Source organism: Neopelma chrysocephalum, unplaced genomic scaffold (assembly GCF_003984885.1).
Source record: "Neopelma chrysocephalum unplaced genomic scaffold, ASM398488v2 Primary Assembly neopelma1_59, whole genome shotgun sequence".
In the NCBI taxonomy this organism is placed as follows: domain Eukaryota; kingdom Metazoa; phylum Chordata; class Aves; order Passeriformes; family Pipridae; genus Neopelma; species Neopelma chrysocephalum.
In genome coordinates, this window is record NW_020897714.1 from 24,125,674 (window position 1) to 24,151,084 (window position 25,411).

General features: G+C 43.2%; 3 protein-coding genes across 9 annotated transcripts in view; 2 read left to right on the plus strand and 1 right to left on the minus strand.

The window, feature by feature from the left end:
* Positions 1 to 5,898, plus strand: part of KIAA1549 (KIAA1549 ortholog) — a 148,999-nt gene extending 143,101 nt beyond the window's left edge. The window contains exon 20 of one of the 4 annotated variants that reach the window (XM_027680508.1): positions 88 to 5,898. In XM_027680508.1, coding sequence (XP_027536309.1) covers positions 88 to 454 — 367 coding nt within the window. In that variant the 3' untranslated portion in view covers positions 455 to 5,898. The remainder of the gene's footprint in view (positions 1 to 87) is intronic. The other 3 variants (XM_027680510.1, XM_027680509.1, XM_027680507.1) reach the window with 3 other exon arrangements.
* A 7,180-nt stretch (positions 5,899 to 13,078) lies between these two features.
* TMEM213 (transmembrane protein 213) lies at positions 13,079 to 18,133 on the minus strand. 2 transcript variants are annotated; one of them, XM_027680522.1, is made up of 3 exons: positions 17,884 to 18,133; positions 15,628 to 15,693; positions 13,079 to 14,044 (listed from the first exon to the last, which is right to left on the minus strand). In XM_027680522.1, the coding sequence occupies exons 1-3, from the start codon at positions 17,957 to 17,959 to the stop codon at positions 13,875 to 13,877; spliced, it is 312 nt and encodes a 103-aa protein (XP_027536323.1). In that variant the 5' UTR covers positions 17,960 to 18,133; the 3' UTR covers positions 13,079 to 13,874. The 2 variants fall into 2 exon arrangements, with proteins under 2 accessions (XP_027536323.1, XP_027536322.1); XM_027680521.1 differs by having other exon boundaries at positions 15,628 to 15,696; positions 17,884 to 18,126.
* Positions 18,134 to 23,900: 5,767 nt separating this feature from the next.
* Positions 23,901 to 25,411, plus strand: part of ATP6V0A4 (ATPase H+ transporting V0 subunit a4) — a 31,192-nt gene continuing 29,681 nt past the window's right edge. For 2 of the 3 annotated variants that reach the window (XM_027680514.1, XM_027680512.1), the window contains exon 1: positions 23,901 to 24,213. The gene's annotated coding sequence lies outside the window, so the exon portion shown is untranslated. Of the gene's footprint in view, positions 24,214 to 24,541; positions 24,558 to 25,411 lie in introns of those variants that run through there. The other variant, XM_027680513.1, reaches the window with a different exon arrangement.

Genomic DNA, 25,411 nt, shown 5'->3' on the forward strand with positions numbered 1-25,411 from the left:
TCTTTGCCTTTTTGCTTTCTTGTCTTTTCTGGTATCGATAACCATGTTTATGCAGAAAGTACAATAATGCTTTCTACCTTTTTCCAGACGCATATGCATGGACACCAAGAATATTCCTCCTCACCAGTATTCCAGATGCCGAGGACTTCAGCCAGACAGCCCTCAGCACCTCCTGCTCAGCTTCCACACAACAGCCTTCAGGGCCAGGGCCTTTGCTACACCACCAGTTCCACTGAGGACCTCCAGCCAGGTCACTCGTCAGCCTCTCTTATCAAAGCAATTAGAGAGGAACTTCTGCGACTTTCTCAGAAACAGACCACAGTGCAGAACTTCCATAGCTGATTTAGCATTCCATTGCAAATCTGCCAGGTATCTGCTTCCTATGGAAGCAAACACTTATTGGAAATCAGCAATGTTGTTCTCTCAAAGGAAGGAACTTTCACAGCTCTGTTGACATCACTCTGGAAAAATTGAAGAAGGCAGCAAAATGAGGATAGGAAGGAGAGAGAGATGGGGGACAAACAGGGAAAATCATCAGTGTCATCACAAGTAATATTAATTAATCTACTAATATTACGATGCTCCTTCTCTCTCCTTACCCTCATTCAGCCTAACATATAAATAAAACCTTAGGTCAAGAACTCAATACTCCAGCAACAAAACAAAAAAAAGACAGGAACAAACTCCAAGTATGATGGACTCCTTTTTCTAAGGAAGTAGGTGATGTTTTGAATAAACTGAGATGACATTTTGCAAGAGATTACAAGTATTCTTATCTCTCCAGTGCTTATGGGGAACTGGTTTGCGTTGCTGTTCTGCAGGATTACAAACTGTATCAGCTCAAGGGTCTTGAAGGTCCAATCCAACATAAGAATCACTTTGGTTGTCAGGAACAATGGGACTGCTTAGAATAAAAGTCTTTTTTTGAGTTACTTGTATCAAACTGGAACAATAATTGTTATAGCTCTTTGGTTCCGAATGGAGCTACCCTCTGCACTCTTCCTTGTTTTCCTTCTGGTGCTGAAGCTTCAAGTGTTCCTTCATCTTCAATGTTTGCAAAGTGAAACATTGGCCTTGTATAACTAAGAAAATATCTGTAGACTCATTCAGGCTGGAAAAAGAAAACAAAGCATCCAAACAGAAAGGGCTTGGTATCTGTTTAAAAATTATTGAAAACTGGAAGAGGAATACTCAACCACAGTTGAATTTGGGGAAACGTGTGTGTATATCTTTAAAAAATATATTTACATGCTAAATGCTCTGGCAAGACCAGTGATAAAATATTGCCACTCTGTAGTTTGCTTTGTGGACAGAAACCAATCCAGCCTGACTGGTACAGGGTCACCAGCATTACATTATAAATTGATGTCCTAAATCATTGCTGATGTTTGGATCTGAATAATTTTAGTGGAAGTCAGTGACAGTTTAGAGCATTAACATAGGCTTAGATTTGCAGTTTTGAGACAGTTTCTATATTTATACTTGTTTCCACTGTCCCTTTGGACAAAGGGTGAGCATTATCCCCATGGTAAAAACGGTACGTGCCATGGAACTGTTTGTCGCTGTTTTTTCAGAGTTTTAATTTAATATTAGCTACAAATTTACTAATATTGGCCATTGCATAACTGTAACTGACATAATACATACGGAAATTTTACTTAAGTCACGATTCGTTGGAGTGTGTTCATTTTCAGATCAAACTGAACTAAAGTTAACAACCTGGCACAGAGATAGAGTTACCCTCTGTCGGTGTTTGTGAGGATGTTTGGGAGCTGTACCCTAGAAGAATGAAAAGCAAAACTGTTATGTGCTACAGTGCAGGTATTTCAAATAATATCAGGTTATAGTCATAAAAGGTCTGAGGAACAGAGGTCTGCCAGAGAGAACACTGGGCAGTTGCTATGGGTAGGGGCTGCATTTGCCTCACTCACTGGGGTAGAAATGGCACTGGTAAAATACAGGTGTGTGACACTGGTGTGGTATGGTGGTCTTGGGCTGCCAAATCTGTTCCTGGTTCCAGTGCACAGTTCAATAACTGTGACAGGACTAACTCAGACTGGAATGAGAACAGGTAGGAGGACACTGTGGAAGAAACCGACTACATACCTTATTCACGAAGCTGGTACACCAAACTCATTGCTGAAGCCAAAACCTCAGTTGCTCACTGATGTGAAAAAAAAATGTGGTATGTTTTCCTCTTTACTAGGAAGAACAGTTATTTTTCTGTTTACTTATGATCGTCAAAATGCTGTATGAAATTGTTTTGAGGGGCTTAGTGCAGTGAAGCAGCCTAAATTAGTTTCCAGTTCCCTGGCCAATATGTAAAGCCCTCATAGGCACTGGTTGAGGTTTGAATGGGATCAGAACACCAGCGTGGTTGTGAACAGCAGTACCAACAGGTTATTATGATTTGAATTTTTAAAGCTTTTTTGTGTGATAATCAACTCTAGGGTAAAAATAAACATTTGTTTTCTGCCAAGTTTGTAAACATGGATGTTGCCAATAATTCTGCAAAATGTCAGGTTTTGAAGAATGAAGAGTGTATCGGGCAATGTTCATTTGGTCTTTCTGACAGTGCTGAAGACTTTTCCTAAGTGTTCCCATTAAAATCATCTGTGTCCAAGCCCACTTTCTTCTCCAGCTTAATTCTGCAGTGAGCTGAGACACCAGTGCTTATAATATTAACATATTACCATGGCTTCATTTCAAGAAAATGTGGGCTTCTAAAAAATAAATTAATTTTCTGGTTTCAGCTATTTAAGAAGGACTGTGAAATAAGAGTTTTGAAATTTAGAGGTACTTAAGCCACTTCTTATTCATTTTTTGCTAGTAGTGCTGATGCTATTGTGAAATTTCATCTTTTTATATATGGATGAAGATCCTTTCTCTTTTCAGTCTCAAATCTTATGAAAAGCACAGAACACAGGACAAATATATACCGGTAAATAAAAGAGGCTTTCTGATACAAAAATCTCTCTTTAAAACCTTGGGCAGGACAGTAAAATATAAGAAAGCTGTGTTTGGAAGTTATGTTCTCAAAGTGGCTGGACAGCTGATCCAGTGGTATGGCATAGTTTGTATCTTCATATAGTAAGAAAAGTAGCACCAGTTCCAAGAATGGTCTTAACAAGGGAGACCCACACTTTATTTTCTGTAGCTACAGGAAAAGCTGGGGTTTTTTTCATGTGCTAAGAAAAAAGGATTCTGTGGAATGCATGTGCCAAAATGTGTGTTTCTGCTTGGATATTCAGGGGGAAAAAATCTGTAAGCTTCTATATCCCCATGGTTTTGAGCTCTTTTGCCAGTTCTTTTTATTACCCTGTTAAAAGGGAGGAAAATAAAACCCAAACAAACCTTTTTTTCCTGAAACTTAAAGTATCCTGAATTTAAGTATCTGTTAATGAATTTACCAGTTTCTGAAAACACTGATGGAATGAGAAGTTGGTACAGGCACAGAAAGCTGTTACCAACAGTTGCATCCATTTCCATGACTAAACCATCTGGTTCATGGAATCCTCAGGCTCTTCCCTTTCTTCACAGTTTTCCTTGACATTTGTGTTTTGTCTGTGTTTAGTTTGGCACATAGAAGAACTTGGCAAGATGAGAGCTACATAATTTAGCTTGGTTGGTTTCCTTTCCATGGCCAAGATGTTGACCCCTAGCCTGCTTCTTGATTGTTTTTGGACCTAAGTGAAATGTTACGGTTATTTTTCGTACACTGAATTTGAAAGGTGGGGCACACTTCAGTACTATAAAATATTCCCTACCAGGATGTAACACATGGTCCTGTCAGTGACTGTGGGCATGTGACTGAGGAAAGAAAACCTTGCTTTTTGGAGGAGTGAATTGCATAGGTACTGGACTCATAATGTTAAATATGCACACTTTGGAGCAGCAAGTGGAATTTGACTGACCCTTTGCAATGTACTGTCCTTGCAGTGGTTTGGAACAGGCTTCTTATATAGTGGTTTGGGAGCAGCAGCATCACACAAGGTCTGCCTGTCACCTCTGCACCCAAAGAACTGTTGGGTACCGCAATATCATGCACCTTTATGGACACACATAAATACAAAGATTGATCATCCAAAAGTGCATGTTCTCAGCAAATGCTGAAGCCAGTGCCTTTAAATTAGACCATGGACAGCAGGGTTACAGCATTATCTTAGAAAGAGGTTGTGTACGGGGATGATAACTTCCCAAGAACCAAAACAGCTGATGCTGTTGTGTTTTAACTCATGGCTTGAAAACACATTTGATGGATTACACAAGGAAGCTGGTGTGTATTCAGGCTCAAGCGAAGTCACCAATTGTGTGATGTGGATGGCAGAAGCAGCTGAACTGATTTTTTTTAAGTTTTACCCTCACTACATACCTCCCTTTTCCAACTTCAATAGTTTTTAGCTCAAGGAAAAAATGAGTGTTTTCCTTTCCATGCCTTATCTAGCAGTTCTTTCTTAAAAGGTGCTAGTGCTTGAAAATACCCTATTTTGGCCAAGAGCTTTGAAGTGGCAGGACGACAAACATATGTGACTTTGAGGTGGGAGCATGTTGTGGGCCATATTTTTGCAGACACAAAGAAAAAAATGGATTTTTTTAAATAGTAACACCTGTTTGGCATACTCTGAATATGGACAGAGCTGGAAATGAATTAAAAGATTAAAAGAAAAAGAGTGACATGCGATTGTCAGAAGGCAAAGGAAACAATGAGGTCTCCAGGACCGCCTGTAAAGTGCACTAAAAAGAGAGAGAAAAAGTCTTGGAGAGTCCACCTCCCCCACTCAAGCTGAGTCCATAACACAGCCCCTCTTTGCAGTCCTTCAGCACTCGCAGTTCTGGTTTGTATAAAAGTGAGGAACATCTCTCATCAGTGAGACTCCCACAAGCAGTTCACCAAGGCTGTAGAGTTTCTCCAGGACTGTTTAGATGTGCATAGAGAAAAGCAGCAACTTTGAATTGCTTGAATGTGGAAATACAAGTCCACTTCCCTTTTGTGGACGGCATCTTTTTCTCTTCCTGTCAGATTTTTATTTAAAAATCGAGGAGATACAATGGGGATGTATTCTGCTGTCATCAGTCTGCTGTCATTCACGTATTCCACTATTTGTAGGGCCTAAATACTGAGGAAGCAGAAAGTGGGAATGCAAGTTTTGGAATGCTTGTGACGATTCACTCTAGTTTTGAAGTATTTTGGTGTGAGTGCACTTGAGTGCAGTGTGTCTCTTATAGCGAGTGTCTCTCGAAATGGAGTTTATGTCAGAGGGATGACTGTAAAATTTTACTTCTCCATCTCTGATACTTGAGGGCAGAACACACTCAGCTTGTGACAGCTCGTACCAATAGGATTGGTAGTTCAGATCCAAATGTTGGCCTGCATGTTGCCCCTGGCTGCATCTGCATGACTTGCACTGAAAACCATTTAGTCACAATTTAGTGTTCTTTGGAACGAGAATCTATCCTACAGATTCTTTAGTGCAGTTTGGGATGCAGTTGACAAGATGTGTCTAGCTTTGATGTACAAGTGCCTGGGTGAATTTACTCACCCAGAGTAAGAAACTTGAGAAGCAAAAATCCTGTGGAGTTGCACTGCCTTTTTAAAGAGACTTTTCCAGAGTAGAGCTGCAGTCCCGTGAATTCCACAGAAGACTGATAAATTAAAAAAAGTTACATTAGTACTAGAAAAAATACACATTTCTTTGCACTTCATAGTTTGTAGAAATGGAATGTTTTGTCTTGATTTTTTTTTTTATTTTTTCTTGATACCTTTTATAATATCAAGTACGTATTTTTTCTTCGTAGTGGCCAGTCCTGTTTAGTTTTGAGTAGTTCTTACTCCATAACTGGAAGTTTGTGTTTAGGCTGTTACATCTTGCCTTAATTGGAATAAAATGTTGGCGCATTGGAACAAATGCTCTGAAGAATCTTTTGAAACAAATGCTAAACCTCCATGGATCCCTGACATGGTTTTCAGGTTCACTTGCAGAAATCCTTTTATTGCCATGTGTAGAGCAGGTGAAATGAAATGAGAACTAAGAGAGTAGAAAAGAGACTGAAAGATGAAAATTATTGTTTGGCATTTCCAGATACATTCTAATGTACACACTTCTTAAGAGCTCTGTAGTGTTCCCATAAAAACTTCTCAAATATTTCCGTCCCAAGGCTTCTTGGAAGTTGCTTTCCTCATCCAGGGTATTGGAAGGTTTTAGTGCTGTGCATGATTTAAAAGCAGTAGCTGCATATTGTTTGTGTTTTAGGAAAAACTACTTTTTATATTCAAGGAGAATTAATGTGGTGTTATATCTGGCAGTGCACTGTGCTCTTCTGGTCCCAAAACACACATCTAAAAGGAACTTGAGTAAAGAAATAAAAATTTTAAAAATACTGCAATAATAAAAAATCAGAAAGCTTTTATCCTTGGTTGTTGGACTTGAGGAAACAGGAGAAAAAGAATTATGGATTAGTCACTGTTATTAGTAATTCAGCATAGTCACTAAATATGAAATTGTTCAGATTCAGTGCAATACAAGTACAAACTTGTGAACTGATTACTGGATTTGTTGGTCCATGCAATGATGGATAAAATGGTTTCAGGTAAGTTCATTTATATTTTGCATGGAACACTTCTGTCAAGCTTTTCCATGGATGAGTTTAATCCTTATGTTAGTTTCTGGTTTTGGGCTTGATGGTGGCAGCTTTAAGCAAGACAACTTTGAAAATTCAAGGTTGAAGGTGAGGAATCTCCTGCTCAGAGGATTTGTGGATGTGCAGCCACATATTTGTGTTATTGCTGTACTTCACTGCAGTGTGGAAGTAAATTTGGTGGGACACTGGAAACAACATTCTTGCTTTTGCAGAGTAGAACTGCAAAGAAGTTTCAAGAAGTTGTTTGTCCCTTCAAGCAGATGGCATCACTGATACAGCATTGCCTACAATAATGTTACTTCTACCAGGGAACAGAGAGCGCTGTTTCCTGCAGCTTGAGGAGCACTCAACACCAGTGCCGATGAGAATTCTTTGGTCCTCTTCATTTAAGGATGAGCTAACATCTCTTACCTAACATTATCATGTGTCTATACGGAATGTTAGTATTGCTCAGCTAAAGCACAGTGATTTCTTCATGTATTTGAGCCCAGAGAGTTGCTACGTTAGAACTTGAATATTGTTGGACCGATGGGACTTAAAAACGCGATATGTTGAAATGGCACAAAGTGGGAACAGTCTAACAGAGATGGCTTTGCAGGTGTCTCCCTTCTCTTCCGCCATTTAGGCAAAGCAAACAGAACTGTGGAAGACCTCAATAAGTACTTTAACTTTTGCTCTGAAAGTCACTCTGAAAATTGGCTGCATGTTTAATCATGTGATCTGGAAACTACAAGCTAGAAAAGATAGTTCTGGCTTTCCCCATGACTCATGAACTGCAGCTCTGTATGTTGGTACCACTTGTTTTGTGTTTATGATTGATTAGATAAATCAGAGGCTGAAAAAGCCACTGATAATGTAAGAATAAAAAGAACTTTATGAAGAGAAGTAATGGTAAAAGAGGCAAAGCTTACAGAATATCAGTTGGGAGTCAATTTGATTTCCAGTTCCCCACTGGAAAGGGAAGAAAAGGAAAGGACAAGGCAGGTCTTCTGGGTTGTTGCAACCAATATTGGGCACAGCTGTGAGCAGGGCACGATGAGCAGAAACCTAGTATATTGAATCAATAGTGAATAATAACGGTAAAGCTGAAATGAGTAAATAGTTTAGAATATACAGCCACCAAAGAGCAACAGGAAGTTTAACCAGGACTTTGATCTTCTATGTTTTTCTTGAAACATATAGTTACTTATATGAAATAGTTGAAGGGTGACACACTGTGTTTAAGTTCATGCATGAACTCGGTAGTGAATATGTGAAGTTTATGGAAAATGAAATCAGTAGGAGAGAGGAGGGTGGGGAGAAACAGGAGTGATTGATTTTCACAAGGGATAAGTTGAAAAAGTCATAGAAAGGTATTATTGCATGAAACTATCTACAGTCCTCAGAGGATTTATTTCAAAATGCTGGGGGGAGAGCTGCTGTAAGAGAGCTCAGTTCTGTATTGGGAGGGTGCTTTATTTCACCTGTGAGCTGAGCAGGGGACAGGAAGGGAGCAGTAGGACAAGAGAGCACGGTCTTAAGCTCCTCCAGGGGAGGTTTAGGTTGGATATTAGGAAGAAATTTTTTGGACAGCGAGTAATCAGGCATTGGAATGGGCTGCCCAGGGAGGTGGTGGATTCACTGTCCCTGAAGGGTTTTCAGATGAGACTGGATGTGGCACTTAGTGCCATGGTCTAGTAACCACAGCGGTGTTGGATCAAGGGTTGGACTTGATGATCGCAGAGGTCTTTTCCAACCCGGTCGATTCTATGAGTCTATGACTGCTACGTACAGCAAGGGTTGTATCTTCTTCCCCCAGTACTTGCTGCTGGGAGACAGAGCTCGACTAGAGGGACCTTTGAGAAGCCTGGAGAAGAGAAGGTTCCAGGGAATAGCCTACAGAGGCCTGCAGAAAAGCTGGAGAGGGACTTTTTACAAAGTAGTGATAGAACAAGGGGTGTTGGCTTTAAACTGAAAAGACATTCTTTGTTGTGAGGGTGGTGAGGCACCAGAACAGGTTGCCCAGAGAAGTTGAGGATGTCCCATCCCTGGAAGTGTTCAAGTCCAGTCTGGATGAGGCTTTGAACAACCTGGTCTAGTGGAACATGTCCCTGTCCGTGACAGGGGCAATAGAAACTAGATGGCCTTTAAGGTCCCTTCCAACCTAACCCATTCTATGGTCCTATGATCTCACCTTGCTGTTGCAACAGCCCACAAAAGGTCTGTATGGCCTGTGACATCTTCATCTAATTTAGGTTATAAATGGCCCCAGGCTCTTTTGGTTCGTTCAAGTGGCAAACCAATTGTGGTGGGAACCTTTGGAGAGAGAAATGCAAGGATTCAGGACTGACACAATGTGAATGTGTAATTTGTCCCCAGACAAACATTTTAGCTGTTCCCAAAATGTGTCTGGCAGGGACATGACTTTAACACACAGTGGTAGAGGGAACAAACATAGACTTTTACAATTAGTTCTGTTCTTTGGCTCTTAGAGTGAAGGTCACCATGACAACCAGGATATGGGAGCAGAGCTTTGTTTGCTGGTCACTGGGACTGGACATTTTTCCCCTGCTTTCGTTTTGGAGGGAAAAGTTAATTCTGAGGGAGTTTTATGTCAGCGAGACATTGGAGCCTGTAAAGCTTTATGATAGGTGAGCAAAATCTTTTAACTGAATGTGTCTCTAGATTTCATGCTGTCAAATTGGACAGAAAAAGTCACAAGTCTCTTAGAGCTGTATTTCTTTTTTCAAACAGTTTGCAGATGTAGGAGACAGTACTGCATTGTTTACCCTGTGTTTTATTTCCAGAAGGTTATTACAAAATAGGAGTTGTTGAGCAATTTCACAGCATATGCTGGTACCGTTGACACCACAAAATAAGCAGAATCTGGAGTGTAAGGATGAGAGAGGGTGGTTGCTTCCCAAGAATGCCTGTATTCCATTCCTTGGCCATGATTAACTACAATAAATTTCTGAAATCCTAGTTTTTGTAATGGCTTTATCAAAATTCTTACATACTCCCAGTACACAGCACCTTTTCTTATGAATTTAACCTTTGCCTTTTGTCTGTGTGCTTCATGTGAGTAGGGAGCTCTGATGCTTGCCAGTTTTCATTCCTCTGGTGATTTTGCAAAGTGTAATCATTGTAAAGTGCAATTGCTTAATATGTAGCTCATTCACTAAAACCCCAAGGATAAAGGCAGTGAGTAATGTGAGTCATTACCAGAGCAATGGTATCTGAAAAGATGAAGACTCATGCATCAAGTACCAATCCATTTAGTCTTGAATTAAGAATTTTAAAAACCACTAGTCGGATGTGATTGATATTATTTCCAGGCAAATTAAAGTAGTTACCCTGGAATGCTTTGCTGATGCTAATGTTTTTCTCCTTTGTTATTAGAAGTGCTGATCAGTTACATGTCCCTACTGCTCTGTTTGTCTGTCCAAGATGTTTTCAGACCAGCAGCTCTCTCAGGTGCCTTTTACACCTCTTTTGCCTTTCCAGACACTACATACCTTCATGCCTGAAATTCAGAAACTTTGTCCAGAAAATATGAAGAACTCTGCTGACTTGCTCAGCAGTGTTGAGGTTCAAACTTGTGTATTTTGGTCACACTTATTTTTTTTCAGCCATTCAGGTTTCAACAATTTTCTTCCTTTTCTTTGTACTAAGTTGTAAGAGTTGGAATAGATTTTTTCCTACATTTCATTCCAGTGATGAACTTTTAGGTCCAAAGATGAACTTTTAGGTCCAAAGACATGGAATTTGACTGGACAGACAATGACTATAAATGACTGGAGTGTTAACATTTCCATCATCAATCTGAGAGGGTAATTTGCAGCTTAATAGGCAACGTGAGCTGCCATCTTACTTTTTACGTGCTTTGAGATGTGCAAGTGCCTGCATAATGTTGTATATAGCAGTCTGATGGGGCACTTAGGTTTAGCACTGGTGAAATGATTTATGCATGCTGACAAATCAGGAGTTATGTTTTGTTTCCAAGATTTCCTGTGGGAACAAAAAGGCTTCCTGAATTACAATACAAAAAAATCCAAACAACAAAACTGGGCACGTGCTGGATGTATAACTCCCTTGAAGTCAGCAGGGCTTGGGTAGCATTACACTAGTTGGGATCTACGACTAGAGGTCAACTATTCCTGTCAGTGATATTATTAAGGTCATAAAATAATACATGGTAAATTAGTATATCAGTCTGCAACACTGCTCACAGACCACACTTATAAGGTGTTGTACTATACAGTCATCTGTAATTTGTGCTTCACAACCAGACCACAGCCTTCTACTGTGACTTGATTGCTCTTTAAATAGGAGTTACAACTCACAAGGTGTGCTATGATGTGTCCCTTGTTGAAATTATTGCAGAAAGTGTAACAGTAGACTACAGGTAATCTTTAGACTTTAGAAATCAGGTATGTATAATCCATTTCTGCATACTAATTTCTGGTTTTATGTCAATTTCTCAAGTCTTTTGGATGCTACTTTTTTATTCTGTGCTTCCTGTAACTATTGACAAGCCCCTGAAACACGGACAATACCATTAGGGCTTTTCTCCTCCTTTTGCACAGTGTGTTGCTTTGCTTATGTACCCGTGATTGCCCATGGTGCCTAGGATCAGTACAGCACATAGAGTGTACCTTGGAGAGTCTCCTTAAAATAATATTTTATTTTTTATACTATATTGCATAGGAACAGGTAAGATATTTACATTGGTAACCTTTGAGGTTTTGGGGCACTGTCACTTTGTTTAGGGATCTCAAACACGCTGGGAGTAGTAGTATCTTCATGAGATTCATTACAGGACTAAATTTTTCTAAGGGACCCAATCAAGTGACTTGAAAAGAAGCAGCTACAGATCAAACCTGACAATGTCAGTTGTCAAAGTAGGGGATGCAGTAAGAAACAAAACTGTCAAATTAGATCAGAGGTTTACAGGTCTAGAAAAAGTACACATTTCACAGCAGAAAAAATCTGTAAGATACTTCATTTGTATGCATGATTCTGTGAGGACTTGGGTTTCACCCTTGAACATAGGCACACAAAATCCTTTGGGGCACTACATTATATGAAAAAATACAGATTTTTTCCTTTCCTCCCCAGTTAGGTTGAGCTGGGAATCCTCAACAGAAGCTGCAAGAAGCAAAACCCGAGGTTTAAGTCTACTACAGTCCTTGAAGGTAGCTGCCCACAAGCAGACTGTTTTGGAGAGCGTGAAAAATAAACAAGCTGTGCTTCCAAAGGCAGGCTTCAGGAAGCCCCCCAGAATTGCCCGGTTGTTACGAAGCTCATTTGTGGGTGTTGCACTTGGCTGTAAGACATGTAAAGTTTGCATCACTCAGACATACAAAAGCTAAGAAGCACATCCTCTCAAAAGTGAAAACCAGTGCCAAATCCAGCAGGCAATTCTGTGTTCCCAACCAGGAGAACAGTGTCCTCAAGTCTGTAGAACTGTAGGAAGAGGCCTGCAGAAGGCAGACACTAAGGCAATACATGGAGATTTTTTCACAGTATCTTTCACATTGCTTTCAAGCCAATGAACATTTGCCACTATTAACACTAATATAATAGGAAAGAAATTATGTATGTAGAAGATTTGTTACACAAGTGATTGAAGTGGTTTTTAACTGTGAACTCACTGCTCTTTATACCTGAGTGTTGATGTTGACTGAGAGTCCTTTTTTCTGTAAGTTTGTAAATACATGAGAGGTTTTTTTGTTGTTTGGTTGTTGGGGTTGTTTTCGTTGAAAGAGCTGGCTGGTCCAACACAAAGATTTGTCCTGTGAAAATTATTTTTGTTTTAATTGTTGTATATTGGAATACTGAGAATTAAGCCCTTCCCTTTTAAAACTGACTTTCCTGATACTAGCATCTCTGTTCAGTGTTTCACTTTGAAAGGCTTTTTGTCTTAAGTGATACTAATGATAGGAAAGGGTGTCCTTTCCGTGTCAGACTTGTCACCATTCCTTTTGATGGTGGATAGTTGATAAGGGACAACTGCCCATCACTCTGAAGTGGCACAGAGTTGTCCTGATCAAAGTATCTACTTGTGCCAGAATCAATGTGAAGAGTCTTAAACTGATACCTATCTTTTCTCACTGGAGAAGTTACATATTGATGAGCTGGTGGGAGAATATAATGATTTTTAGTAGATAAAAATCTCCAGTGGTGCTTTCTTTGCTTTAAAAGTAACTTTTTATGTTTCATTTCAGTTGGTCTCTAGCAAGTTGGCTAATCCTGTGTGGGTCTAGATAGGTTTAACACAGATTTATTATTTTAATAATGGATAGAAATCAGACTGGTGCAACTGCCCCAAATCAGAGTTTGACTGCCATGAGGCAAACACTCCTGCTTGAATATGTCTTGTTAGAATCCTGTTTCTAACAATTTGGGTTAATTCCTTGCCAATATAAGCTTGATCCACATAAACCAGTCAGTGAGAATCTTTCAATCAATAAGTGTTTATTATCATCTTATATGAATAGGAGCAGTTTTGTGCATGAATTGCATATGCTGGTTTAAACCTGCTTGCCATAGTTCAGCTTGGCTTAGTTACTCAGACAGGTGCATGCTGAATAAATACAAGTAACATTCAATTCCTGCAACACAGTTCACATATAAATGGCACTGGAAAAACTAGTTTTACTTTCAAACCGGCCCAAACGATCCCTAAGTTTCCATAAGAGAGTTTTCCCATGCATCAGTTAATAGACTTCTAAATATTGCAGGTTAGTGAGGGAGAAGGACTTGGTAAAGTCAATGAATTACATCCTTCTTCTGATGTAACCTGGCCTGTAGCCCAGTAATGGATCCGGTTATGTTGATCCTTCAGAAAATACCTTTATTTGCCCACTTTCTGTTTCAAACCAAAGATCATGCACTGGGTTGTCTTAAGACAACAGGCTATAGACTGGGAACTGGTCCTTCACCTCTCCTTGCTGCTGTCGCTCTCACAGCAAGCATGAGGCAGCTCAGGGAAAAGATTTTTTTTTTTTTTTTTTGCACTGTGGGACATATGTGGTGGCTTGCAAGGACTTGCCTAGTCCACACCTTGGCTGGCAGCTCCAACCTGCCAGGGAGAATGAAGCCTCAGCAGCTGCCCTGCTTAGATCTGGCCTTTTTTGGCTGAAGGTATGTTTCCTTTCTTTTTCAGTTTCTTAGGAAGTGTTTGAAATGCTTTGTCCATCTGTCTGCACCTCACTACTCCCAGGTGCTGCTGCCTGCTGGCTTCAGTCCCTGCTTCAGGCCACCAAGTATTTGGGTTCGTCAGGCCGGAGTTTCATGATCTTGTCCATACAGAGCAGGATGAGAGTCAGAAACCAGAGGCTCCAGCCAACAGCCGCTGCAATCCACCCGTAATCGTCCATGCCTGACGGGCAGCACACGGCCGCCTGCGCGCAGAAGTTCACGTCTGGTGGAGAACAAATGAGGTGAGCTGATGGGAGGCCAAGTACACAACAGGTCTCCTTTACTAGAAGGCAGATGAGACAGTGACTTCGCTGTCTGCCCTGTGGCCTGTCACTCTGCCTTAGCATCTTTCCCCTAAGCCTGGCTCTTAACCTGGTGGGCGGCAGTGCTCAGTTCCATGTGCATGTCTTCAGTCAGTCATCCTTGTCTGGCCAAACACCCCAGCAGCTCCTCGTACTGCTGCGCCCACCATTATGGAAATCTTTTAATTAGTGTCTCCTCTTGTCAGTTTTAGGAATGGCATATGAAAGAAGTAGCTAGTTAAAATAAAAAACAAACCTGGGGTAGAGAAACCCTCATGTGGGAGAGTAAGAGGATTCCTAATAGAGACAGCTTCAGCAGGACCTCCAATAGTTCAGGTACCCAATACCTCTGTCAGCAACAGGGGCAGTGGCAGCTCTCTGCTGGGCTCTTAACTGTGACTTAAGTGTAACAGCTGCAAAACACGCCGCTATCAGGAGATCCCTGTTTTACATGTTTAAAAATGAAATAACTTTTAACAATTCCATGGGTTTTTTCTTGCATCTTTTGCATCTTGTTTTCTGTTTTAATCAGTCCAATTTCCTAAAGGCACTTAAAGAGTATGTCATTAGCTGTTTCATTTATACTTTTATTTAAAGGCATCTGCTATACTTTTTCCATTCCAAGGGCACTGTGAAGATACCAGCTCTGTGTCTATATCCTGCGTGGTAATGTGGAAATATCAAAGGGAGCCTGAAGGACCATGGTATTTCAACCCCTTGGGCTCGGACAGAAGCTGTGTGAAACCCCAGCACCCAGGAATTTACATATATTGTGTGTTAATGTTCATGAAGCTTGCTAACTGCAAAAAGGGAATGCCTCCTGAGCTTGGTGAAGGGCATCCAGCCTCTTGCACATTTCCAGGGAAAAGGCAGGTGCAGGTGCTGCTCAGCTGCTCTCATTCATGTATGTCAGGGAGGACCATGGTCCTGTGCGTTGGCTTTCAGTGCACACAGTACAACTGTCCTGCACTGCAGAGAGCAGCAATTCCCATCACAGAGGTATGTCCTGTGTGTGCCCAGAGAAGGGAGAGGGATGCCTGCCCTATATGCCTATGTTATGCTTTCAAGTAACGTACCTGTGTTGGTACATGTACTATAATAGAGGAAGTGCAAGACTGGGGGGGATGTTTGATGTTTGAGTTGGAGAATGACTCTGGAAGTATTGGTGGGATCTCAGGTTGCTTGGAGCTGGCTCTTTGGGAAAGACCTGAGAGGACAGGGAAAGAGGCACTCTTGGGAATCCATATAGTGCCTACAGGCAGGTGATCTGGCAGGGAACTTTGAATTAGCTATCAATTAATCTCTTCAAACCTATGCGTCTTTCTCAGTGTACCTAAGATACTATACCATGCTAATGGAGGAGCCTTAGAAGTGCATCCTAGAGGTTCACCCACAACGGTAGATCTTGAAAACAGATAAATCCCTTTCCAGGACAGCCTCTCAGTCACCTGTGTAGACTCATCACCTGACTTTAACGTGGTAGTAATGATTTATGAAGACTTACTAAGACATGGTGGTTCATACTCAGTTGTGGACGTGGAGCTTCCTGAAACATTGGAGATGGCTTCAGCTGCTGCCAGAAGGAGAAAAGGCAAGCTGGATTAGAAAAGCAATATTGGACATCTAACACGAAAATCTGAAAACTCTGGCCTTGCAGAGGTCCGTAGGATGAAACCAACTTGGAGAAAGGAAGTTCCTGCCCCTAAACACTGCTGCATTAGGGTATGCTTTCTTATCCCACCACTTTCAACACAGGCTCCAGAGACCTGCTCTAGCAGCAGCCATAAGGAGGAGGTGGATCACTGTCCTTCTGCCTGAGTGGGACCCTGGTGTGAGCTGTTCACTCGGAGCTCAAATTAACCACTGTCCTTTCCCAAGCCACAGGGGCAGAACAAGCAAGGACTGAAATGAGAGAGACCATTCAGTGGCATGGGAAGATCCATGCCCAACAGGCTGTACATCTGCCTCCTTTTGTCCTTAGAAAAATCCCAGTAACTCCAGGGTGTGCAGGAGTCAGGCAGAGCTGAGGGCTGAGCCCATCCAGGGAGGGCCTAAGCAGGTCCACCATGGCCCCAGAGGGAAGCTTTGCCTTTGCTACAGTTCAGAGCATCTGACACTGCTCTGGCTGGACTCCAGTTTGGACCAGCATGGTAACCAGCTCAGGTTGGAAAATACAACATACAGAAATAAGAAACGGACGGAGAGGGACAGGAGATTTGATGAAGGTTTTGCCTCTTTATCCTGCTTCCTACTCATAGTCAGAACACACATACACTCTGGCACAACTCTTTGGCTGGTTTCCAGCCCTCCAAATCTGTCCATGTCATCAGCCAATGCTTCCTTAGCCTTTCTAATACCCGCCTTGCCCCTCCGCTTCAGTGTGCTCCCTGTAGCACTGTGGGATCAGATGCAAGGACAGCTGCAGGATGCCTGAGTGGGGGAAAAGCATGAGTTGCTGTGGTCCCTGTGCATCAACACCTGTCTGTCCCCTGCTGCAGAAGGAAGGGAATCTAAGAAATACCTCTTCCTGTGCTCCCATGAACAGTATACTTCAAGTGCAGCCGGGTGGAGCATCCCCTGCACAGATAGATGAAAAATGGCCCAGGGAGGCTACAGGGTGAGGATGTGCTGGTTGTCCACAGACCAGGCAGAAGCTATGAGATAACTATTTCCAGTCAAACCATCACTCAGAGCTGATAATTTGGAGTCTGATAGCAAAAATCAGTTTCAGCCTGATTTCACTGAAGACTGCAAAATAATAGCTCAGGTTTAATTTCAGCTCAGGAAAACAAAACAGAACAATACCTTTGAGCAAACCTTTGCTTTGAGTTTAGTATTTTTCAAGTAACAGCAAATAAACTGAGGTTGTCTTGTGGGAGATATCCCTCTTGGGTCACCTTCCATTGCTCAGCTTTGCATTTTGAGTTGATTCGCCATCAGCAATACCAGAGCTTTCCTCATGGCCTCTGCCAGGCTCAGAGTGGGTCTCTGGGCAGCCTGCTCCAGGGAAGGGTCTGAATACTCCCCATTCCTCTGTCTGACTCTGTTAGGACGCTTGCTGAATGACCTTGGCCAAGCCCATAATTTGTTTTCTCAGTTAATAAGTACCTTACGGGAGCACTGGGAAGAATCATTAAAACCTGTATATGATCTGGGGAAGGAAGTGCTGCAGCATGCTGAGCATTGGTTCATGTTTATAGACTTTGCAGCCCAAAGAATAGGCTCTCAAAGCTAACCCATCTTTAAACAGCTGGCAGGTCTCATCTGGTGCTGATATACAAATTCAGGTAGGACCCTGGTGGGAAAGGGGCAGCACACAGGTCTCATTTGCATTTTGGTTTTAGGCAACTTTTATAATTAAGGTGGGACCAAAACCAGATTTTCTGCAAAAAACACCCAATAAAAGCTAAACCACACTACATCGAGCCCCTTGGGTGTTACTGCAAATGATCCTTTCCTCAGCAAGCACAGGAAGACCAAATAACTATGGTTCCCTATCTCCTTGCCATTCAGTGGAGCAGCCTGCAGCTCAGTCACATTGACAGTGGATCTGTAAATAGCTGCCAAAAGAGCATCTCTACAGAATGATGACCAATCATGTCCAGTAATTCTCATTAGCATTAATCAATTCCAGCTCTTTACACTCCGTAGGTGAGACAAGGGAGCCCACCTCATTTTGAAAGAACAAATTACTGCCAGTGGGCAATATATGTGGGGGGAAAGGGCAGGGTATAAAAACTGAAGCATAAAAGAGAAATACCTGCTGAGCAGGAATCCCAGAGCACAGCGGTGAAGAGGAGCACAGTGGAGGCTGCCCAGGGCTCAAAGTGCTTCATGCCGGGGGTTCAGCTCCCACCCCAGTGTCCACACGGAACAGGTCGCTGTCTTTGGCAGCTCTGGTGCAGCAAATCCTTGATAAGCTCAGAGAGCTGGTGTGCAGAGCAGAGGGTGGAGCAAGGGAGCTTCCTGCTGCCAGGACACCTTGAACTTTCCTGCCAAAACTGGGTGAGGAAAGAGAAGGGCTCTGACTGAAACAGCTTCAGTGGGAGGTGGATACCAGGAGTTGGCCCCTGAAGGTTAAGCTTAAAGTTTTCTCCCTAGGATATGCTGCAGCTGGAGGGAGGAAAGGCCTCCAGAGCCAGCCCTTCCCAGCAGAATCCCAGGCAGCTTCTGAATCTTCTTTTCGTCCTGTGAAGATGGTATAGTAGAGCTGGAAAGGAGCAGAGGATTGGGGTAGAGAATTTGTCTCCCTATTTGGCTTTGATTTCACATGTTTTCTTGCTTAACTTTCCCAGTGATGCTTTTTTGGAAGGGCTGTATGGAATCCTAAAAAACAGCAGCCTTAGGTCATGCTGCTACAGCAGCTGTTGAGTTAACACAGGATACACAGGGTGTGGGCACATTCCCACCAAGAAATGGGTTGAAACCAGTGGCTTTGTGTAGGCTACTGACAGCTATTGCAGAGTACCAGTGGCTTCGGTTGGGATCAGTTCCAGTTTGGGGCCTCAGCACAGGAAGAAGCTGCGGCTGTTCTCGTCCTGTGAGCACAGCAGTGTCACTGCCTCCATTGCCATCTGCAATGTGGTTCTGGAAAAGCTGTTCTTTCTTCTCTGGTGGTTGTGCCACCTCCTCCTTGATGTGGGCAAAGCCAGAAGCTGTGCCTTCCCACCAGCAGAGCTCTATCTGCAGACCAAGAGGGCTGCTGGCAAAATGATACCAGCTGGAGAGTGAGAATTGTTCTGCAATCGTGGTTGAAAAGCCACATTGTTGAAGTGCTGGTGTTGTTTTCCTGGTCAGATGAGCAGCACACATTGCTGCTCTTCCCTAGGCTGTTGGCTGTGCTTGTTCCTATCTTTGATGTGATGATGCACTTGTTAGAGAAAATTTCAGGCATTTAATCAGGCAGGAAGGCACTGGGAGAGGTGGACTCCTCTGGGAGCAGGTTGCTGGTGCTCTTCTGCAGTGGTCACTCATGGTTTTGGGTTTAGAATGAAGCTGTCTGGGGCCTGTTCTGGATATGCAGCCAGTCTTAGAGGAGGCACAGGGGAAGGCACCTTGGGCAGCAATCCTTGTAGGATAGAATTTAATAATTTTCTCTTTTTTTCCTTTCACACTGCTAAAACCCACAGGGAGGGACATGACAGGCTTACCACAGGAATGGCATACAACAGAGGACAGCTGTGCAAAGCCATGAGGTGGATTTGGTCTCCCTTCATTTAAGAAAAACTTTGGCAGCAAAGCCCTTCTTAGTCCTGCCCAGCATTTCTGTGGGGTGAACCCACTTGTCCTCTCTCACCACTAAAAACATTCTGTTCCCACCCAGCTGAAAATATTTCCATGATGCAGCAGGACACGGCAGCTGGAGGTTCCCTCCAGAGAGAGGGCACACTGAGCTGCAGATGAAGGCAGGTCAGCTGAAACGGGCATGTTTACCCACTTTGTCTTCCTGTTTTCATATCAACATGCTGCCAGGGCTGGCAGAGTAAGGGCTGTGCAGGCTGGTCTGTGACAGCCACCTCCTGCTGCTGCCGGGATGCACGGCCCTGTCCTTCAGCTGACACGGGGTGGCACAAGGTGTGTCATGCTTGGCTGGCAGGCAGGCTGGGTGTATGACCCCAGTCCCGAGTCACAGCAGGACACTCCAACTGCTCAGAGCTGCTCCAAGTTCACCTATAGGATAATCTTCATCTCTACCTCGTTTCAGTGTCTAGGTCCTCTTGTAGTGGTTGCTTTTGATTTACCTGAGGGTATTTATCTGAGCTACCTGTTGCATCAAAACTAAACCTCAACTCTTTACCAGGAAAAGGCCCTCTCCTTTCTTCCAGTTTCACCTTTCCCTTCTGAATTTCTCAACCACAATTCCCCCTGAAAGTTGGCCTGGCAGTTAATTTTGCAAAAGTAATGAGTACAAAAGTGTTCTGTGCAGCACAAAATGCTTGAGGGGAAATGAAAAGACAAAACTGCTCTACTATTGCATGAATGATTCAATTTGTAATGAAATGTCTTTTGAATTTTAACTATTAACTAAATGCTCCTTGTCAGCTTGCAGGTAAATGTGCCCATTTCTAAGGGATGCTGAAAATGCATTTGCACAATTAACATAATGTATTTCTTTTACTTTCCAAAATGTGTTCCCTCTGTGGTTCAGAAAGGGCCTGCTCCAAACTCTCCTGAAGTGGTGAGCAGGCTGGACCTGGCTTCAGCGATTTTTGGATTGGATTGGATTAGAAATGAAGGCTTTGCTTGATAAGTTCAGACACAATGGGAGCTCTGTAAAATCATTTCCTGACACAAATTTGGATTTGTTTCATTTCTTCTTTGTAACACATTCATATTTCAGTGCTGTGACTGCCTGAAGAGTGATAAGATGCTCCAAAGCCTTCCCCTCGTTTCTATACTTGTCTCCCTTCATGAGAGTGCCCAGACACACAAGGCACAACTGCAGCCCCTGCAGAGACAGGGCTTCCTTTCCTCAGGATACCATTTTCATGCAGTTCTCAAGGCAAGACTCTATTTACTCTAAAATCAGATATACTCCCCCAGCTCTCCCCTTGGAATCTCTTCCACAGTGCACAGGGCTGCAGGTCAGCTTTTCCTGATGGTTACAAATGAGGCAATACCTACCATTCAATATATTTTGTGCCACAGAGAGTTTCACATTTAAGATACTCTGATGACCGAAGTATTGCCCTTGACACGTCATCACCAGGTGTGGCTCTCGGACAGGTGTTACCTTTATCACACACGTACACTCTGTCTCTTTCTTTCTATATATTCTATTTACATAGGCAACATGTTTGTATTTTTCATTCCAAATGAAATCTGATTGCTGCTGCAATTGTGTTCCATCCCTGCAGTGACCAGCACAATGGCAATTGAGCCATAGCATGGTATTTACCTCAGGGCAAAACACACAATCCACGAGAGCAGAGCAGGTACATCACCTCTGGGTGTATCAGTGAGAGAGGACAAATCTTTTTTTTTCTGAATGTCACTTGAAATTGGGATAACTACACCCCTACTCTTGTTTCAGTGTATCTGAGGTGGTACTATGCTTAGCTGTTACAACAAAAAGGATTTTTGGTAAAAGAGAGCTCAAAAATTAATATCCCATGTAACCACACAAACCCTCTGCATGGTAGAGCTAAGCATGGAGTAGTTATAGCTCTGACCCCAGAGCTACCTACAGCTGCCTGACTCTTCCCAGTGCTGCTGAAGGTGATGACAGCCCAGCTGAAGGGGTTGTGTGTTAGGGACCCTCCTGAGTTGTGTGTGGTGGGACACTGAAGCTGCTGATTAGTTGCTTTGTGCAGCCATTGAGGTCGTGATGCTAGACACCAAGGTGGTCTGTGCTCTTGGTGGGACCATAAGAGCAGATCTTTCTCCAACAAGTTCTTTGTAGGTAACAAAATCTCACGGTTCGACTCTAGAAAAGGCATTTGTTGGGGGGACAGATCTGCCTGTTAGCAATCCCCTGTCTTTGTATTGTGGGGTGAGCTCCCTCCTAGGTGGCCTTTATAAAGCTCAAAAAAGCTTAAGAGTCTTTATAAAGGCCTTAAAATTACTTTTAAAAGCTCAAAATCGTAAGCCTGATGTCAATAATGTGTCCATCAGGAAGGGGGTTGATTTTTTGGTGTCTTCATTGATGTGAAAAATAGCTGACTGAGATAAACAGAGGATTTTTAAAACTTGGCAAATATAGAAAAATATCAAAACCACAAAGGTTTTGCTCTTTAAAGGAAAGAAGGGAAGAGGGGATGTGCTTTCTGCCACAAAAAGGAATACAACTCTAGCATTTTGGACAAGAACCCCAACTCTGCCCTTTGTGTTTTCCAGTCCAGGCTGGGGTTGCTATTAGACAAATGTTGAAGCCTGTGACCCCACTGTGACCCCCTGCTGTTCCTCTGGAGACCCCAGTGAGGGGGCCCAAGATCAGCCAGGCAGTGCAGGGCTGCCAGAGAAGGGCTGCCTTCAGCTTTCCCGGGCAGAGCTGCCAGCACCAACAATGGGCCCACTGATGGGGCTTCTGCAAGTGGTGCCTCATCATTGGCCCTCATCATCCGATCTGCATTAATGAGATTATTAGAATATAATGTTCTTACTCCCACATGCCAGAGGCATGAAATGGGATATGCTTTCTGCTTCTCTCCTTTCTGCTTCTCACGTGGGAAGGGTGCAGAGGAGGGCAGGAGAAATTACTTTAACCCTGCTTTCCATGTTTTCTTGCTCCTTTGCCAACAGGACAGAGCGGCCAGCATAGTGCATCTTGCTTTGGCTGTGAAGTGTGTGCTGGGACCTGCTTCTGCTCCCCCAGCCCCGACAGCTTGTAGGGGAGTAGCTGAGTGTAACTCTGGGGCTGAGTAAAAGTGGGTAAGAGCAGTAAAGGTGCAAAATGGAAGCAAATCCTGATAGCATCAAATGAATCCAGGGGGAAGAATGTGTTCAGAGGTGAAGGGAGTAGCCTGAGAAGCTGTTTCATTTTGTTGTGTCAAGATACACCAGTTGAGAACTGAGTGATGACTCCTGTTATTTAGTGTTACTACATGGGCAGGAAGACAAAGTCCTTTCTTTGCCACAGGAGTTTCTCCACAGCCCTGCATGGCAGTTGTGTGGTCGACAGCAATGACTTCACATCTGCCTTACCAAGAAAATTTCCAATTTCCCAGCAGAAAGTGCTGACTTTCATCAGCTTTTACTGCCTTGCTTTGGTAGAATTGATAGAGAAAGCAGAACTGACTGGGCAGTGGCTGGTATAGGAGGAGCACAGCGCAGCCACAGTGGGTGGGAACCCAGGGGGCCCCACAATCAGTTCAGCTAGGTGGTCTGCTGAGTAAGGTGCAATTTTTAGGCCCACCTTATAATTTTTAATACCTCCTTTTTGGGTCAAACAGCTTGAGGCAGCTGGATTTGAACAAGCAGCGGGACCCCTCTCACACTGGCTGATTTTGCTAAGTGGGACCACTCTTTGTTGCTTTTGAATAGAAAACCCCTGTGCTGGGAAACCCTCTGCTGTTGCTCTCTTTTCAGCAGTGTTCCCTTGGGCAAACTATACCCTTGGGCTTGTCAGGTCCGGGTTACTGGATACCTCAGAAAGAACAGGTCTGAGAAAGCATTTCTTTAAGGGCTACTTTACGATTTGCATATAGCCGTGTATTTTCATTAGCTCTTCTTTTGAGATGAATTTTTTCTTCTGGGTGCTAGATTTAATAGTAACCCAGCCAGCCTTACTCATCAGGGTGAAACTCTGCCTCCTCTGCCTCAGTGGGAGATAAGACATTGGTTTAAGAAGGGGCCAAATTTCTCTCTGGAGCATTTGGTTTAACAGCTGAAGTGGCAAAAAGTCTATAAAGCCACTTCTCCCCCCAGCATTTGTTATTTCAAGGGGTGAGAATCGAGTTCCCAGCATTGCCCCAGGTTAGAGCAGCTCTGCTGACAGAGCCCCTGCCCTCCCAGTCCTTTCTTTCCTGTATCGCTCTGCCCGTCCCCCCGCGGCAGGAAAATCATTAATTTCCCATTGTTCCCCTGCCCTTTCCCAGACTGCCTTCAGCGAGGAAAAACCCTCGAGAAACAGCGCAGAAGTTTTCCACCTGCTTGACGACTGATCCTCCATCCAGAGCTTGCAATTGAGCTCTTACGGGTTTTATGGCGCTCTGCACGCAGCAGGTTTCGAAGGTTCTCGCCCGTTTTGGGGCGGCCGGGGCGGTGTGAGCCTGCATTGCCCCATCTGTTATTGGTCTCAACAAGCCACAAAACGCCTCGCACTTGTCACAGACCTGACACAGAGGTTGTGACCGAGCCAGACAGCGCTGGGTCCAGTCCACCTGGGGGTTGTTTAGGGCTAGAAAGGGTTTCCCTTCTCTGGTCCAGACCAGTTTTGACCTTAAAAGACGAGGTTTGCCGTGCCCTGTGCGACACGGGACAGGTGGCCAGGGCGCTCCGCTCGCCGCCCTCCTCGCCCGGCGCCGTGCCCGCAGCGATGCCAGAGCACAGCCCCGCTGTCATCGCCTGACGGACACCCGGCAAACCCAGGGGACAGCTCCCCCCTGCCCTGGGCAGAGGGGCTGACAGAAAGGAGCGTGGTGGCTGAAAGGTAAACCCCAGAGGCACTTTCCCCACAGCAGCTTACAGCACCGGGATCTACACTGCCCGAAATCTACACTGATCTACACTGTTCCTTTTAATGCGTTTTAATGCAGTGCAGGACTGCTGGGAAATAGCGACCGGGGGAAGTGTGAGTGATTCCTCAATTAACTGTTCTTCTACCAAAGCGAAAACTTAGGGGTGGGTGCTAGCGGGGGGGAGGTGGTGTTGGTAGAGGCATGGCTGGCAGCAAGTGCTTTTGGGCGAGCCTCCTGCATTTGTAGGAGTGCATAAGGGGCGAACACTCTGCCTTCCTTGCAGCGGGGCTGGGAAGGGTTTCCAGGCTGGAAAGAGGTTTTTCTTCCCCCCCCCCCCTCCAAATCAAGATGAAAGTGAGCTTTTGGGGTTTTCACTGATTGATTACCAAGGAAAAATAGAACCCTGGGTTTTGATGGTTGGAAGCATTTTAACGAAGATGTTTCTAAATAACTCATTTGAGTTTTGTTCTTTTAATTGTAAAGGTGTAACATTTTTCTGTGGAAGCTAACCACAGCTTTAGAAATACAAACTGCTTTAAATTATTGTTTCTTCACACTTTTCAGTCTCGAGAAATTAAGATATTTTGATGATCTTTTAAACTTTTTGAAAATGAGATTTACTTAATTGCATGAGTAGTGGGAGACTATTGTAGCTTTTGTCTCTTTTCCCTGTGAAAAATACAGTTTGCTGAAAAATGTCCAAACAAGTTAAAATTTATATCCTTACTCAACTTATTGGAGCTGGCACATGATGTTTTCTTGTAACAAGCTACTAGTTGTCATATATTGTATTTTCAACATCTTAAATCTTTGAGTGAATGGGTACCAAAAGTAAGACAAGGAAAACTCCCAGGACAATTGAGTAAATGCAGACTTGCGACTATGGTGCTGCTGTTAAAAAAGCCTTTAATATCTTGCAAAATGTTTCTTTCAGATTTAAGATAAATCTGTCATATATTATAAAGAAAATTCATAGAATCCACAGTTTTTAAAAAATGCTGAAAGAAAAGGTTTATGAAGAGAGAAGGCATTAAAGACAATTGAATTGCCATCTCTGTCAACAAATAGAAGTGAGGTTGTAAAGGGATTTTGTTTTGCTATTTATAAAATGTAAGCTTGCTACAAAATTAAATGCATGCAAGAAGTGTATCTACTCGCATGTTTTTCTCT

What these genes read in the sequence shown, in the direction of transcription:
- TMEM213 (XM_027680521.1), bottom strand. Translation starts at nt 17,959, where the DNA reads ATGAAGCACTTTGAGCCCTGGGCAGCCTCCACTGTGCTCCTCTTCACC. An exon ending in CTGGGATTCCTGCTCAGCAG is followed by an intron (nt 15,697 to 17,883) that starts GTATTTCTCTTT and finishes TCCTTCTGGCAG; the next exon opens with CAGCTGAAGCCATCTCCAAT. An exon ending in GTATGAACCACCATGTCTTA is followed by an intron (nt 14,045 to 15,627) that starts GTAAGTCTTCAT and finishes GTTCTCCACCAG; the next exon opens with ACGTGAACTTCTGCGCGCAG.